This window comes from Camelus bactrianus, chromosome 1 (genome assembly GCF_048773025.1).
Source record: "Camelus bactrianus isolate YW-2024 breed Bactrian camel chromosome 1, ASM4877302v1, whole genome shotgun sequence".
Lineage (NCBI taxonomy): Eukaryota > Metazoa > Chordata > Mammalia > Artiodactyla > Camelidae > Camelus > Camelus bactrianus.
Window position 1 is genome coordinate 80,495,515 of NC_133539.1, and position 14,756 is coordinate 80,510,270.

The window sequence follows — 14,756 nt, forward strand, 5'->3', positions numbered from 1 at the left end:
AAACTTAACTTTGATTCAATACAGCTATCTAATCTATCATCCATATTCTAAGTTTGTCACTTAAGCCAATACTGTCCTTCATGGAAGTTATTTCCTTCCAGTCTGGGATGAAGAATTACAGTTAGTTGTTATATCTCTTTTGTTTTCTTTAGTCTGGAATATTTTCACAGTTTTTCTTTATTGTATATATATGATATAATATATATCATATATATGGAGTATTTTCACAGCTTTTCTTTATCATATATATATTATATCATATCACATATATACATGATATGTTTTATTTATATATATATATATATAACATTGATATTTGGGAAAAGAATTTTCAAAATAGAATATTCCTCATTTTGAGTTTGTCTGATGTTTTCCTGTAGTTAGATTGAGGTTGTACATTCCTAGCTGGAATACATGTAAGTGACATTATGCCCCTCCCAGAGTATCACACTGGTGATGTTAATTCTGATCACTTGCTAAAGGAATGTTTGAGTTATCTACTATATTACCATCATCATCTCATTTACTTTAAATATATATATATATGTCCTAGCTCTGTCCACAGACAGGCTCTAGTCTATAATGCTACAAGGGCAATAACCACCACTACTGCCCAGATTTAAGTTTCTAAATGCCATTCCCTACTATAAGATACCAGGGATTCTTGGAGAAATGGCTACTTCCAGGTCTAGAGTTGGGAACTTACAAGGTGAACAATAGGTATCTTACTGTGTTACAAAGCAAGGAAATTCTCAGAATCTAAGCAAGTCATGTCAAAAGACTCTGGAGCCAGCTTGAAGGGGATCTCAGTGGTCAAAGATAGGATAATTTGAGCATCAAAAAGAATAATAGCCATAACTGATTGGTACACAATGAACATATAAAAATCCAAAATAATACTCCCTACACCAGTCAAAGGACAAGGCATGCTGGACTTATGCTCCAGTGTGGTTTTGCACCCTTGTCTGAACCATTTAGCATGTTCTGCTTCACCTGATGGAACTCAGCTTTCAAGATCTTCCTCAGATGGTGCTTCCTTTTGAGAAGCCTTCCCTAAAACCTCTATGCAGTTCATTGTTTCTCCATATTCTAACAGACCTCATTGTACATACCTCTTTTTTTTTTTACTTTTTCTTTTTTTTTAATTGCAGTATAGTCAGTTTACAGTGTTCTGTTAGTTTCTGGTGTACAGCACAGTGATTTAGTTATACATATAAATTTTTTTCATATTCTTTTTCATTATACGTTATTACAAGGTGTTGACTATAGTTTCCTGTGCTATATGGTAGAACCTTGTTGTTTTATCTATTTTATATGTAGTAGTTAGTATCTGCAAATATCAAACTCCCAGTTTATCCCTCCACATCCCCCCTTTCTCCCTGGTAACTATTCACATATAAGTTATCTTATATGGTATTTTTCTTTCTTTTTCTGGCTTACTTCACCTAGCATTACAATCCCCAAGTCCATCCATGTTGCTGAAAATGTGATTATTTAATTTTTTTTATGGCTGAGTAGTATTCAATCGTATGTGTATGTATGTGTGTGTATGTGTATATGTATGTGTGTGTGCATGTATATATGTGTGTGTGTATATATAATATCGATGGGCGGGTAGATTGCTTCTGTGTCTTGGCTATTGTAGATAATGCTTCTATGAACATTGGAGTGTATGTATCTTTTTGAATTAAGGTTCCCTCTGGATATATGCCCAGGAGTGTTTTTAGTTTTTTAAGGAATCTCCATACTGTTTTCCACAGTGGCTGCACCAAAATGCATTCCTACCAGCAGTGTAGGAGGGTTCCCTTTTCTCCACACCCTCTCTAGCATTTATCATTTGTGGACTTTTTAATGATGGCCATTCTGGCTGGTGTGAGGTGATACCTCATTGTAGTTTTGATTTGCATTTATCTGATAATTAGTGATATTGAGCATTTTTTTCTTGTGCCTGTTGGCCATTTGTTATGTACATGCCTCTTTAAGTGCACATATCATACTGTACTGGAATTGCTTGTTTATCTGTATTTTTCTGTCCAGAATGTGAGTTTATAAATAGAGGACCTTTCTGAGTTTTATTTATGTTGTTATTCCCAGTGCCTTACACATACTTGCAGTGTATATGTATTTTATTATATTAGGTGTTGTGAATGAATGAATCAATTTCAATAGTATCCCGTTTTTTCTTCATCACACAATGCAGATTTGTCGTTATTTTAGAAAATAATTGAATGCTGTTAAATACCTGCAAATTTAGCCAACATACCAAAATTATCATAATAGATTTTTAGAAGATTTTCCCCATCTATCAGCTATTTCTTTAGCACTCAGTGGACTAGAAATATGCCCCATAATCTCTTCCTGATTCTTATTCTCAGATAATAGCTTCCCACGGTATTTTTATTTACCCCAGTCTGTTTTCTTCCCCTAGAAATTTGTCTGCACATGTAAATCTACTGGTAATGTGGGGTGGGAAATATTGAAGTCAAATAGTTGATTAAAACAAAACCTTATTAGTAACTGGTGACTTGGCTCAGTTGTAATCTTTTTTTTTTTTTTTAACAGTAGCTGAATAGATTTTTGGTCCTTTGCCTGTAATACAGCAGCAGTAACCTATATAGCATGCTCTCCAGTAAGCTGCCTGTATCAAACTTCCTCATGCAGTCTGCCACTGTGTATGGAATCTTTCATGCACATGTGCATGCATCCAGCCTTAGGTTTTTGTGGACTTTTAAGCATCAACAATTTAGATGGTGATGTAAATCATCTGTCAAAAGGCATGTACAAACTCACTAAAATGCTTCTGGAAAGCCCTTTCTCATGCACAGTGAATGATCCTCATTTAGGCCACGGGCAAGTGAGCGTGAATAGGTGCGGTCAGCGCAACTGCTTAGTACAGGTCTGTGTTCAGGAGGAATCTCCTGGCTCCCTCCTGGAGCAGGACTGGGGCGCTGAAGCTCGAATTGAAAAAGGTGAAGCTCGGGAGAGCTGTGCTGTCCCATAGGAGGAGCCGGTCGCTGGCCACGGTGCTGAACACGCTCCCGGACTGTCACCAGGTTGGCCAGTCGGAAGAGGTCGGTGGGTTGGTAAATTCGCTGGTATCTGCCAGTCTTGCGTATTCGGTTGTTGATTCCAGGGCACCGAGCAGGGGACTCACACGCCGCGTTCAGGAGAGTCACTTCGCAAGCGTAGGGGCGGCCTCTGACCCAGTCCCAGGAGGCTCAGCTCCTGCCCCTCAGTAGCAACCCCAAAACAGCAACCTAGCCTTTATTTATTTACTGAGCTCCAGCTCTGTCCCTGACACTTGACATCCATTCCCAGTGGTTCTCGCAATATCCACCAAATTTAAAATAAAGAAGTTGATGACCTTGCCCAAGTGAACTGTTGTCCAATGGCTGATCTCTCTGAACTATACCTCCAAAAATATTTACTTCGCACCGCGACCTGCTAGCCTTACAGCCTCTGTCACTCCCCTTTGCCAGCTCCCCGCCTACCCCCGCCAGCACGCCCTTTGACCCCTCCTCCTACCCCGAGGTTTGCAGCAGGCAAGAGTAATCCCCTACGCAGCATATCCCCTACAACCGCCCAGTTGGGGGACTGTACAAAAGGCTGGAATTCAGAACGTTATTTATTTACACATCTTGCTCCTTTGCTCTCAGAAGTCCACCAGGTGAGATATCCAAGTCTAGTACCTGAGCCCCCGACTCGTTGTGGGACCTTGGACAAGTGGCCCACATCTCTGAGCCTGCTTCTCCTCGTTAACACGATGATCGGTTCTAGGACTGCCTGAGTCTCTTCCCAGGTGCGCACCAGTCTCCTCTCAGGTCAGGAAACAAACATTAGGATCCTTTTTTTTTTTTTTTTAAACTCCCTACCTCCCTTTTCCAAGCCCGGTTGTGCTTGGTCGCTTCCCTCCACCAGGTCCATAGCCAATTCTACCCCTTGTTGAGGAAGAATTCAGGTCCTGGCAAATAGAACGTGTCCTCCCCATGGTCTCCGCCCTCATCCCCGGGTGTTACCTGCCCTTCTGGGCCACCCTATCCAGACAGCACCAAAGGCTAAGGAGCGAGCTCCTCGCGCTCCAGCTTCATAGCGCGAGATCTCCGCAGTGCCTGTGCGCCGGGACGCTTTGGGAAGTGCAAGATGAGACTGGAGCAAGAACTGGAAGGTGAGACAGGGCTGGGGCTGCCCTGGTGACTGGTACCTGTGTGGAGGGCAGCCAGAGTCTGGGCTGGGAAAGGGGGAACTTGAGGGAGAGGATGCAGGGAAGCAGGAAGTGCCAGAAAGAGCAATGGGTCACTCTATCCATCTCACCACCGGGGTGTGTGTGTGTGTGTGTGTGTGTGTGTGTGTGTGTGTGTGTGTGTGTGTATGTGTGTGTGTATGTGTGTGTGTGTGTGTTTTCCCGCTTCCCTTATTCTCTCTTCTCCCCGCCCCAGGCTCTCAGTCTCACCTTCTCAACCGGCTACTGCCTCTCACTTCTCTCTTTTTCCTCTCCAAGCATCACTCCTGAGAGCCCTCTCCTGCTCCTCCCTCGCATTCTCTCGCGCCTAGAAGACCTTCTCCAGGACCAGCCGGATCCAGCTTCTCAGCGCAGTAGTATCCAAGAGCCAGTTAAGCAGAGCCGGCGCAGCATGTGGAACGCTACTCCGAGTGAAGAGCCAGGGCCCAACCTCACGTTACAGGACCTGAGTTGGGACGCTCCCCCTGACAACGACTCGCTGGCAGACGAGTTGCTTCCGCTCTTCCCCACTCCGCTGCTGGCCGGCGTCACTGCCACCTGCGTGGTGCTCTTCCTGATGGGCATCGCGGGTAACCTGCTCACCATGCTGGTGGTGTCGCGCTTCCGCGAGCTGCGCACCACCACCAACCTCTACCTGTCCAGCATGGCCTTCTCCGACCTACTCATCTTCCTCTGCATGCCCCTCGACCTTGTGCGCCTCTGGCAGTACCGGCCCTGGAACTTTGGCGACCTGCTCTGCAAACTCTTCCAGTTCGTCAGCGAGAGCTGCACCTACGCCACGGTGCTCACCATCACCGCACTGAGCGTCGAGCGCTACTTCGCCATCTGCTTCCCGCTGCGGGCCAAGGTGGTGATCACTAAGGGCCGGGTGAAGCTGGTCATCCTGGTCATCTGGGCTGTGGCCTTCTGCAGCGCCGGGCCCATCTTCGTGCTGGTCGGGGTGGAGCATGAGAATGGCACCGACCCTCGGGACACCAACGAGTGCCGCGCCACCGAGTTCGCCGTGCGCTCCGGACTGCTCACAGTCATGGTGTGGGTGTCCAGTGTCTTCTTCTTCCTGCCGGTCTTCTGCCTCACCGTGCTCTACAGCCTCATCGGCAGGAAGCTGTGGCGGAGGAGGCGCGGTGAGGCGGCGGTGGGCGCCTCGCTCAGGGACCAGAACCACAAGCAAACCGTAAAAATGCTGGGTGGGTCTCAGTGCGCATTCGAGCTCTCTCGCGGGTCCCCTCCCCTCCCTATGGCTTTCTACTTCTCCCCTAGTCTACCTCTCTCCTCAGTTTCTCTAGGTCTCTGGCTCCCTGTAAGTCTCAATTATCCTCTCCTGTTTCTGTCTTGAGCTCTTTCTTTGGTGTCTAGTTTCTCTGTTCTCTCTCTCTGTTTTGTATGTTACTTTTTTGCTCTCTCTGTCTCTCTCCCTCTCTTTTTCTCTCCTATCCTCTCTCCTCTCTTTGGTCACTGTCTTAACCCTCTCTTTGGTCTCTATTTCTTTGTGCCTCTTTCTTCTGGTCTTTGCTTTCTCTCGTTCATGGAAAGATGTCATATCTTTGTATTTCTCTAAAATGTGTTTTAAATCAGCCCAGAAACTTTCCTTCAAAACTGAGATCTTTCATTAAAAAGTCTGTCATGGTCTTTTAAGTGTTAACGGTGAGGTTAAGCTTCCGGCCTCAATTAACTTATGAATACCTAAATTGCATTAAGAAAAGCACAGGTTGGGGGCAGGGCAGATAGTGTAGAGGGGTGGAGCAGAAATTGGATCTAGAAAATATTAAGTGGTAAATTTAACCAAAGACATGATCATTGTGGATAATTGTCAGAGAAGATTCATTTTTCTTTCAACATTGTCACTTGCTTTCTGACTTGCATTTTTTTTTCAGATACTTGCATCAATTCTGTTTACCTGGGTGCTGTTTATACAGCTTTTTAAGGAAGTCAGTGACAAATCAGGGCTGTAATCTCTATTTTCATGATTACCCATCTCTCCAGGTAGGATAGGATAGAATAAGCTAGGATGGGTAGGCTTCCAACATGAGAAAAAGAGCCTTTGTGAAAGCTGACCAGACTTACTGTCCCTCCACAAACGGTCCTTCAGAGAACATCTGGGCGCAGTGTCACAACTGGAGTGTGTCCTAAATATTTAAATAGTGCATAAAGTCAGCTTCTTTAAGTGTATGTGTTTGGTACAAGTAAAGTAATACAAAATATGTTCACATCCAAGCAAAATATCAATTCTACCTGCCTTTCAAAACCAGAATCTGCACATTTTATTATTTGGACATTATACTCAACATTTTGTGCTTATTTACAGATTTAGTACTTCTTAGAATTCATTCCAGGATGATGTTGTTTGTAATTTTACAGTTCCTGGAACCCTGTATATTAAAGTAAGAGTTTATTCAAAGAATGTCAAAAAATGTTTTTTCTAGACCAATGAGTCTCACAAGATGACTAACAGATCATAAACCTTCGAGTGCCCCCCAGGGGACTTTAATATTCATGTTACTGCTGTGGCAGTCAGCTGCTACTATGCAGCTTAGTTTTGAGAATAAGTTTAATAATTTCCTCTAATTTTATTTTTAAGCTGTTAATTTTATCCTCACTGGTGTTGTCTTCACACCAATGTTAATTTTCTTCTGCTTTGACAATTGGAAGGGAATCACAGAAGTCGTTCAAGGGCTAAAATATTATTTCCTGTTATTTTTCCTCTGATTTCTGAATTTTTTAAACTTAATTTAAAAATTCAGAGGTCTTGAAAAAAATTGCCTTACATGGGCAAAATGAAGACTTGGTTGGGTGATTATTAAGGTTAGTTGGTTTATGGTGCTTTATACCTTACTTATATTTATTGTAGGTGGCAAATACATCCCAGTGGCTCTCATCCATCCCAGTGGCTCTCAATTCTGACTGCATGTTCAGTCCTCTGTGAAACTTCAAAGAGAAAAAAAGAAAAGAAAAAAAACAGATGTCCTCTTCTCCTTCCTAGAGATTTTAATTTAGTGAGTCTCTATTACATCCAAGGATTCTGTGCCCCAGGAGACTCTGATAGAGAACTGTGGTTGAGTGTAACCACTTTATCTCATGTATATTTGGTTTTATCTGACATGTATAAAATGGTGAGCTATTGTGAATAGACTGTCTAGTCACTTGAGTCAGGATGTCAACTCAAGCACAAAGTCACTCAAATGGTGGTTAAATAGAAATGACTTGGTAGCTCAGTAAAAATGGTTGAACTGTTGGGTCAGACACTCAATCTTAGTTAAAATGTAGGAATGGGGACGAGTAGAACATGATTATTTCTCTGAAGTCAATGGTCATGCCACACATGATCAAAACAAAACCACGTCTTCAGAGTAGAACATGATTTGCTGTGACGTTTCTTGAACTGATGTTCTCCTTCCCATTGTCCTTTCAGCTGTAGTGGTGTTCGCTTTCATCCTCTGCTGGCTGCCCTTCCACGTAGGGCGATATTTATTTTCCAAATCCTTCGAGCCTGGCTCCTTGGAGATTGCTCAGATCAGCCAGTACTGCAACCTCGTGTCCTTTGTCCTCTTCTACCTCAGCGCTGCCATCAACCCCATCCTGTACAACATCATGTCCAAGAAGTACCGGGTGGCGGTGTTCAGACTTCTGGGGTTTGAACCCTTCTCCCAGAGGAAGCTCTCCACTCTGAAGGATGAAAGTTCTCGGGCCTGGACAGAATCTAGTATTAATACATGACCAACCACATTGCTGAGCAAAGTCATCGCTTATTATTCTAAGCCAGAAGCCATAGCACAGCAGAACTTGGGAGGAAGGTGAAGGTTAATTTTGGAATTAGGGACACATAGTCTGGAAACAATTGGAGGAAAGAAAGGATAGAATTTGTAGCGTGTGAGCAGTTTGATTTGATTGCACACTCATCAGTGCTCTCATACACGATTTCTGCATATTCACTGCCTATGATTTTTGCATTCTGCTGTTGGTGCTAGCAAGAGCTCTGCAATTCAGAGAAAAGAGGAGGTGTAGAGAGGGCAATTAAATCACTTCTGACTGGATAATTTCTAACCCCGATTTCTTTTTCATGAGGATTTTAAAAAGTTTGATTAAAAGAATGACATTAAAGTAAAAAATTTAAAACCTGACTTTTAAAAACTAACCATTTTCACAGAGCTCCAGCTCAGCACCATCTAAGAGAAGTGTAACACAAGGTATGTAAGTGATCAATGTAAAAATTATTAATGAGAATTTTACTTTTTTTTAAAATCTGGTTTGTTTAGATTTTCAGCTCACATTCACTTGGACATTGAGTGTTCATTGCTGATAATTGATGGATTGAAATATAAAATTTGCAGAAGAAAAAGTAGATTCATAAACCTAAGTCATCCAAACACACTTAAAAGTTTTCTAATAACTAAAACAACCATAAGTTCTTAACTCTAAAATGAATTAAAATTAAAAATTCAGTTCTTCAAGTTGCACTAGTCAATTTCAAGTATTTAATAGCCAAATGTGGCTAGTGATTACCATAGTGGGCAATGCTCTAGAATGTATGTAAAATTATTGTTAATCTTATAAAAATGTTTAAAAATAAATATTCATTCTCTGAAATGTTTTTATAGTGAAATTAGCATAGCAGAGTGTTAGAATGATAAATTGTAAAGATTACACCTAAATGCCCTATAATCTATGCTTGGAAGAAAATGGATATAAAATATAATATGCATTTTTTAATTAGGTTGGATTACACATTAATATTCAGGAAATGAGACTTAATTAAAAAAAGAAAATCACAAATTAGCTTATATGGCTTAAAAATACTTAAGTCAATCATAAGTTTTTGATTTGTGAATAAAGAAATAATAACTTACTCTGGAAAGTTTATAGGAACTTAATGAACATAGCAATTTTTCAAGTAGTGAAAAATTCAGAGTCCCTTAAATGCTACTGCTTATTGCTATTCAAAACTTTAAAAATCTTACAGACATTTATTTCAAAACGCCAGATGCCATGTCTTGTCTCTAAATTAGTTATGTTATTTACATCTCACTGCTTATCTGCTAGATATGTTTACTTGGATTTCCAGTCTCCCTCTTATTCATAATTATGAATGATTAGACACCAACTAAATATTGTACATTTTGGGTATAAATCTAAATTTTTCATTTATATTCACATTGCTCCTTTTACAGTCAACTCTTTGCACATTAAATATATTACTTCAAAAATGATTTTTTGTAATCCCATGCAATATTAAGTTGTATAACATTTCCTACATGAAGTTATTGGTTTGACTATGGAACCAGTTGAGCCAATTAGGGAAATTATTGCCATGACTGATTTTTCTCCCACCGAAAGTAAAGATTATATGCTTAAATAATTGACTATTTATTTTAGGAAAATGGAAACATAATCATAATTAGAATAATTTCTCTAGAGAAATATTTCTGAAATCCTTCCTAACGCTAAAACTGTTCTATTAGCTTAGTCTAGATGCAGAATTTTAGCAAACTGATTATTTAGTTAATTCGTGGAAGTGCATCTGTATTTTAAAGAAATACTGATTCATTTAAGCCCTTGGAATATAATTAGGTCATTCAGCATTATTGTCCTAAATAAAACCCAGTAAATCTCAAAGAGGTAATTCAGTTTCCTGAAACCTTAGAATTTTTGTCTACAAATACATCCTATTTGAGAAGGAAGAAGCAAAAAAAAAAAAAAGAAAGAAAGAAAAGTTTTGACTTCCATCCCACAGTTGATTGCTTTAGAGCAGAACAGACCTAATTTTTAATTATTCAATGGTTTCCTCTTTCTTGTAGGTTCATGTCCATGATCTCATCCTAATTCACTCACAGGGAATAGTTTCCATAGCAAGGACCATGACTGGCCCTCACTGGAACTCAGAGAATATGTCTAGAGAAAAGGATCTTTAATTTGCCCTCATATACCGTCACCTTTCTATTGTTTGTAAATTCTTTGTTTCATCATACTCCATAAATTATTTAAGACTCAGGGAAAAGAGGAACTTACATGAGGAAAATTGTTCCTGAAAGTCCATCATTTGACATTTAGTATGTACCTGGTATGTTCTAAGCTTTAGAGATTCATAAATCAAGGATTTTATCCTTAGTGACCCACGGTCACATGTGTGTTATGTTCTAGCTGGTAATATCTTAAAATTATGATGTAAACATCTCCAGTTGACACTGGATCAAATTGTTCTTCAGCATTCAAGGGACTGTGCCTCTCCCTGTATTGTGTGTTTGGCTCAAAATGAATTCAAAATGGGCTGTTCCCACACAAACCAGTCAAATGTGTAGATGTAGTTAGTGTGGCTGCTGGTGTATTCTTCATTAATGTAAGGAAAGGAATTGGTTTCAGTTACAAGCTATGTTTCCATGCCTCAGGTTATCTAGACTTGAGGTTTCTATCACCACAGCTTACTCTGTGTCATGACATCAAGGGTTGATCATTTTCATCGTAGGAGGTGACTACTGTATGAGAAAACTTTTGAATAATTGCTTTTAGGAGAACACTCATTTATAATTATTCAAAATTGTAAGTTCTGTGGCAGTGAAATTTAGAAACATTTCTAGAGTCAGGCCAGAGCTTGGAAACGTATTTCTTTATAATCAACTTTTATACCAATAAAGGTTGTTGTGAAGGCATTTGACTGGAAATTCCAGCCTTTTCACTCTAATGCTTTTATTAAAAACCTGAAACCATCACAATTTACAATTATTAGTTTAACATTGACAATTTTAGCTATGATTTTTTTTTTTGCTGTTTTTCATTATTGACATACTTGAATTTAACATTAAAAAAAAACTGTGAGACTTTTTGCAAGACTGGTGCCTCAAATTATTCCCGTCTTTTAAAAAACAGTGTGTACATCTTTAAAATGAGACACACACACATATATATCAGAATTTCTTGTCACAGTGTCTAAGTAATAGAATAGAGTTTTCTGCTCTCAGAAATGCTGTATCTAATGCAAATAACGTCTTTAAAAGGTAAAGATAACGTCATTCACAGTTCATTATCAAATGATTCTCCTATTATTGCTTTGCAATTTAAATTACAACACTAGCTTGGATATATCCCATTGGAATTTAATTACATGATCAGTGACTGATGTTAATTTACTGAATTGATAATGCAAATATTTTTTATCCAGAGAATGACTTGCATGTCAAAATCAACAGAAAGCAATGTGCTGGTGGCAAACGCTAACTGCTCTAAGCTCACGTCATTTATTTATTCACATTAAACGAATTCGGTCGTGTTCATTCTTGACAATAATCTGTTTAACAGGTGATGGGAGAGGTTTGGATGAAGCTCGTTTTGTGTTTTTCCTTTTGAATGCAAACTCTTGCAGGGGGTTGGAGTTTAGCCTTTTTGGTTGAATTATCATCAGCCTTTAAAAAACAAAAGTTGCCATGCCTATGCCCCTCCCAATTTCCTGGATATTTCCTGGGATTCCAACTAATAATATATGCTGTGACCCATGCCCTTTGCTCAAGGGACTACCAGCTACCCTCAAACTGGCAAACCATTAAGGCCCGCGAAAAGCACGCCTCACATAAACACTCAAAGCAGTCTGCAAAAAGGTTTACAGATGTTCTTTCCAGAAGAACTGCTCTGCTTCCCAGCCCCTGAGAACGTATTTGGGAAGAATAATTTGAAAGATTTTCTGTGATTACAGTATCTCAAGTCTGAACATTTCTCTGGCTCCAATGACAAAAATACTTGTACTTTTCACTTTTAACTCTATAGGTTTAGGGTTCTAATGAGCACTTGCTCACATAAATATATTTAAACAGCATGACCTCCTGGGTCACTGATACTTGCTGTATTCTAGGTTTGTGTAGAATTTACAACTTGGTCGGTTTGTGTTGCTTCAGTATGTCATAAATGTCACTAATGATATTTTGTTCTGTGTTTCTTTTTATTTAAGTTTTCTGTGGATGTTAGAAGTTTGCTACAGCTCTCATGTACCTGTCTTATGAAATTAGACGTTGGTTTTCCTTCCTTGGGTTGTCCTTCACCAAACAGTTGCTTAATAAATATCTTTTTAAAGCTACAGCTGATTTCTTCCACTTACAGCGATAAATCTTGGTGTCTGGGTTATTTTACCTCTACTTTTCTCCTGGATTCAGTCCGATTTTGTCCTTTTAATTTCTGAGATATGTATTTTGCAACTATGAGGAGGTGTTGGTTGTAGTGAGTTTTATTTCCCCTGGGGCTTTAACATTTAATAATGAGTTAAGCAATTCCTGTAAGTATTAGGAAGTGAGGGGACCCTGGGATGCAGTGTCATCCCCACGTTCCCCCCCAGCTTTCTGTCGTTCTCTGTCACCCCCAGAGCCAATGGTGTTGCAGCCTCCGTGGTATTACACTAACGTGTGACCCCATGACTGTAAGTTCTTTGTATCAAGGGAAATATTCCTGTTCATCTTGTGCTCAGCAGCCACTCACTGAACATTGGTTGGACAAATGAAGGTTTAAAGACTAGCTTATGTGTCACCTGGACATTGGCTTCCAGACATACGGATTCTGGGGGCCAATAAAATTTAAAGCTAAAATTAGAAGACCAATAAAGGCAGCCAACTTTTATTTGCTAATTAAAAGACTAAAATATCTACTACCTATTAGTACCCTCACTACAACTTTAAAAGAACATTAAACTAAAAAGAAAAAAGTAGAAAGGATATAATCTCAGAATAAAGGATCATCACAGTGTGAAAAGTCAACGTATTTGACAGCCCACAAAATTATATATGTATGCTGTTAATATGAATTAATTACAATGTGGAAGTAGTATCTAAAAAATGTATCAACAGTACTTGGCAATAGTGAGTAACACACTAGGGTAATCCAGAGAAGCACATCATGGGCTTTGTTCTAATTGGTCTGCTAAGGCTTGCCCCACTGTCTTCTGATCCCCTCTGTCTACTGCTGTGTCAGTTCAGTGCCATTCAGTGCCAGTCACATTCTTTGGGGCAGAGCCTGGGCCTGACCCTAAGGTGAGAGAGGAGAGGCCAGCGGTCCTGCCCAGGACCAGGCCAACCTACAAATGCTGGTTGCTTCTTGCTTCCCAGTTCATGACTCATAATTCATCACTGGCTCCAGATTTCATAGCCAGCTTTTCAAGGAGCCATCAGATTAATTATAAATCATTACACATCTCCTGAAGAATAGTTTGACAGCACATGTCAAATGTGTGCAAACTTTGCATACCTTTGGATCTGGTAATTACACATGAAGACATAATTATGGAGGAACAAAAAGATTTGTATGTAATTTGTTCATCGCATTTTTTTTAAATTGAAGTCTAGTCGGTTTACAATGTTGTGTTAATTTCTGGTGTACAGCATAGTGATTCATTTATACATATATATATTCTTTTCATATTCTTTTTCATTATAGGCTATTACAAAGTATTGTTCCCTGTGCTATAGAGTAGGACCTTGTTGTTTATCTATTTTACATTGCATCTCATTTATAGTTGTGAAAACCTGAAAACCCAAAAGGCAGAGAATAGGGAATTGATAAAATAAGTTCCAGAAATGATAACAGTTAGCATATACGCAGCACTGTGGTTAAGAATGTGTGATTCCTTTTCTCATATAAGCACCCCAACACGCCTAGGGGGAAATTCTGTTATTATCCCTGTTGGGGTGGAGGGGAACCTGAGACTAGAGTTTTGTCTCATGGTCAAGAAATGGCAGAGCCGGAATTTGACTCCAGACCAGTTAGGTTTTGTTGCTCTTATTTTTGCTTTTCTAGAGCACTATGCAGCCATTATAAAGGTTATTGTAGGAGAATTTTAATAATGTGGGGAAATATTTACCCAATATTAGTAAGTGGAAACAAGCATATTGTCCCCTCTTGCAAAGGAAAAAAAAATACATGTTTCACAGAGCAAGAAGACCGAAAAGATACAGCATACTAAAGGACTGATCGTATTTCTCTGGTTCATGGAAATATTTTCTTCTTTCTATTTTTCTGTAGTTTCTAATATTTCTACAAAGAGTGTATATTCCTCTTGTAATGATGGCAGATGGTGAACTCAGCTACTACCACTCAGAGATTGGCTTCCTTCCCAGCCCTGCTCCAGGACTTGTCCTCTGCCCTCTGCCTCTAGCATCTTGGGTTTGTCCGGCTTCTGTAGGAGCATTGGCCTCAGGGTGGCATCTTCCTTACCCAGCACTAACTCTGACCCCTGGGCTTGTACACCAGCCCCTCAGCAGATACCCTTGCAGGTTGCTTCAAAAAGGAAATAAGAAGTTGGGAATTGTCTTAGCTCATTGACACCACGTGGAAAAGGTCACTTGGAGCTGCACATGCTCTTTACCCCCTTGTATCACAGTGGGAGCAGCACCCTCCTAAACAAAGCCATTTCCTCCTCCCCTCTCTCTCCTGAAGCTTCATCCTCCCCCTCTTTGCTGGCATCTACCATCAGCACTTAAGCTTGCTCTGGACTTTCCACCATAAAAAGTCTTAACTCCTGCTGTGGACTGAATTGTGTTCTCTCCAAATT

At 40.1% G+C, this 14,756-nt stretch overlaps 1 protein-coding gene across 1 annotated transcript; it reads left to right on the plus strand.

Moving 5' to 3' along the window:
* Positions 1-2,474: 2,474 nt before the first annotated feature.
* GHSR (growth hormone secretagogue receptor) lies at positions 2,475-8,599 on the plus strand. Its single transcript, XM_010947779.2, has 2 exons — positions 2,475-5,427; positions 7,650-8,599. Exons 1-2 carry the CDS (start codon positions 4,257-4,259, stop codon positions 7,952-7,954), a joined length of 1,476 nt encoding a protein of 491 aa, XP_010946081.2. The 5' UTR covers positions 2,475-4,256; the 3' UTR covers positions 7,955-8,599.
* The last annotated feature ends 6,157 nt before the right edge of the window (positions 8,600-14,756 follow it).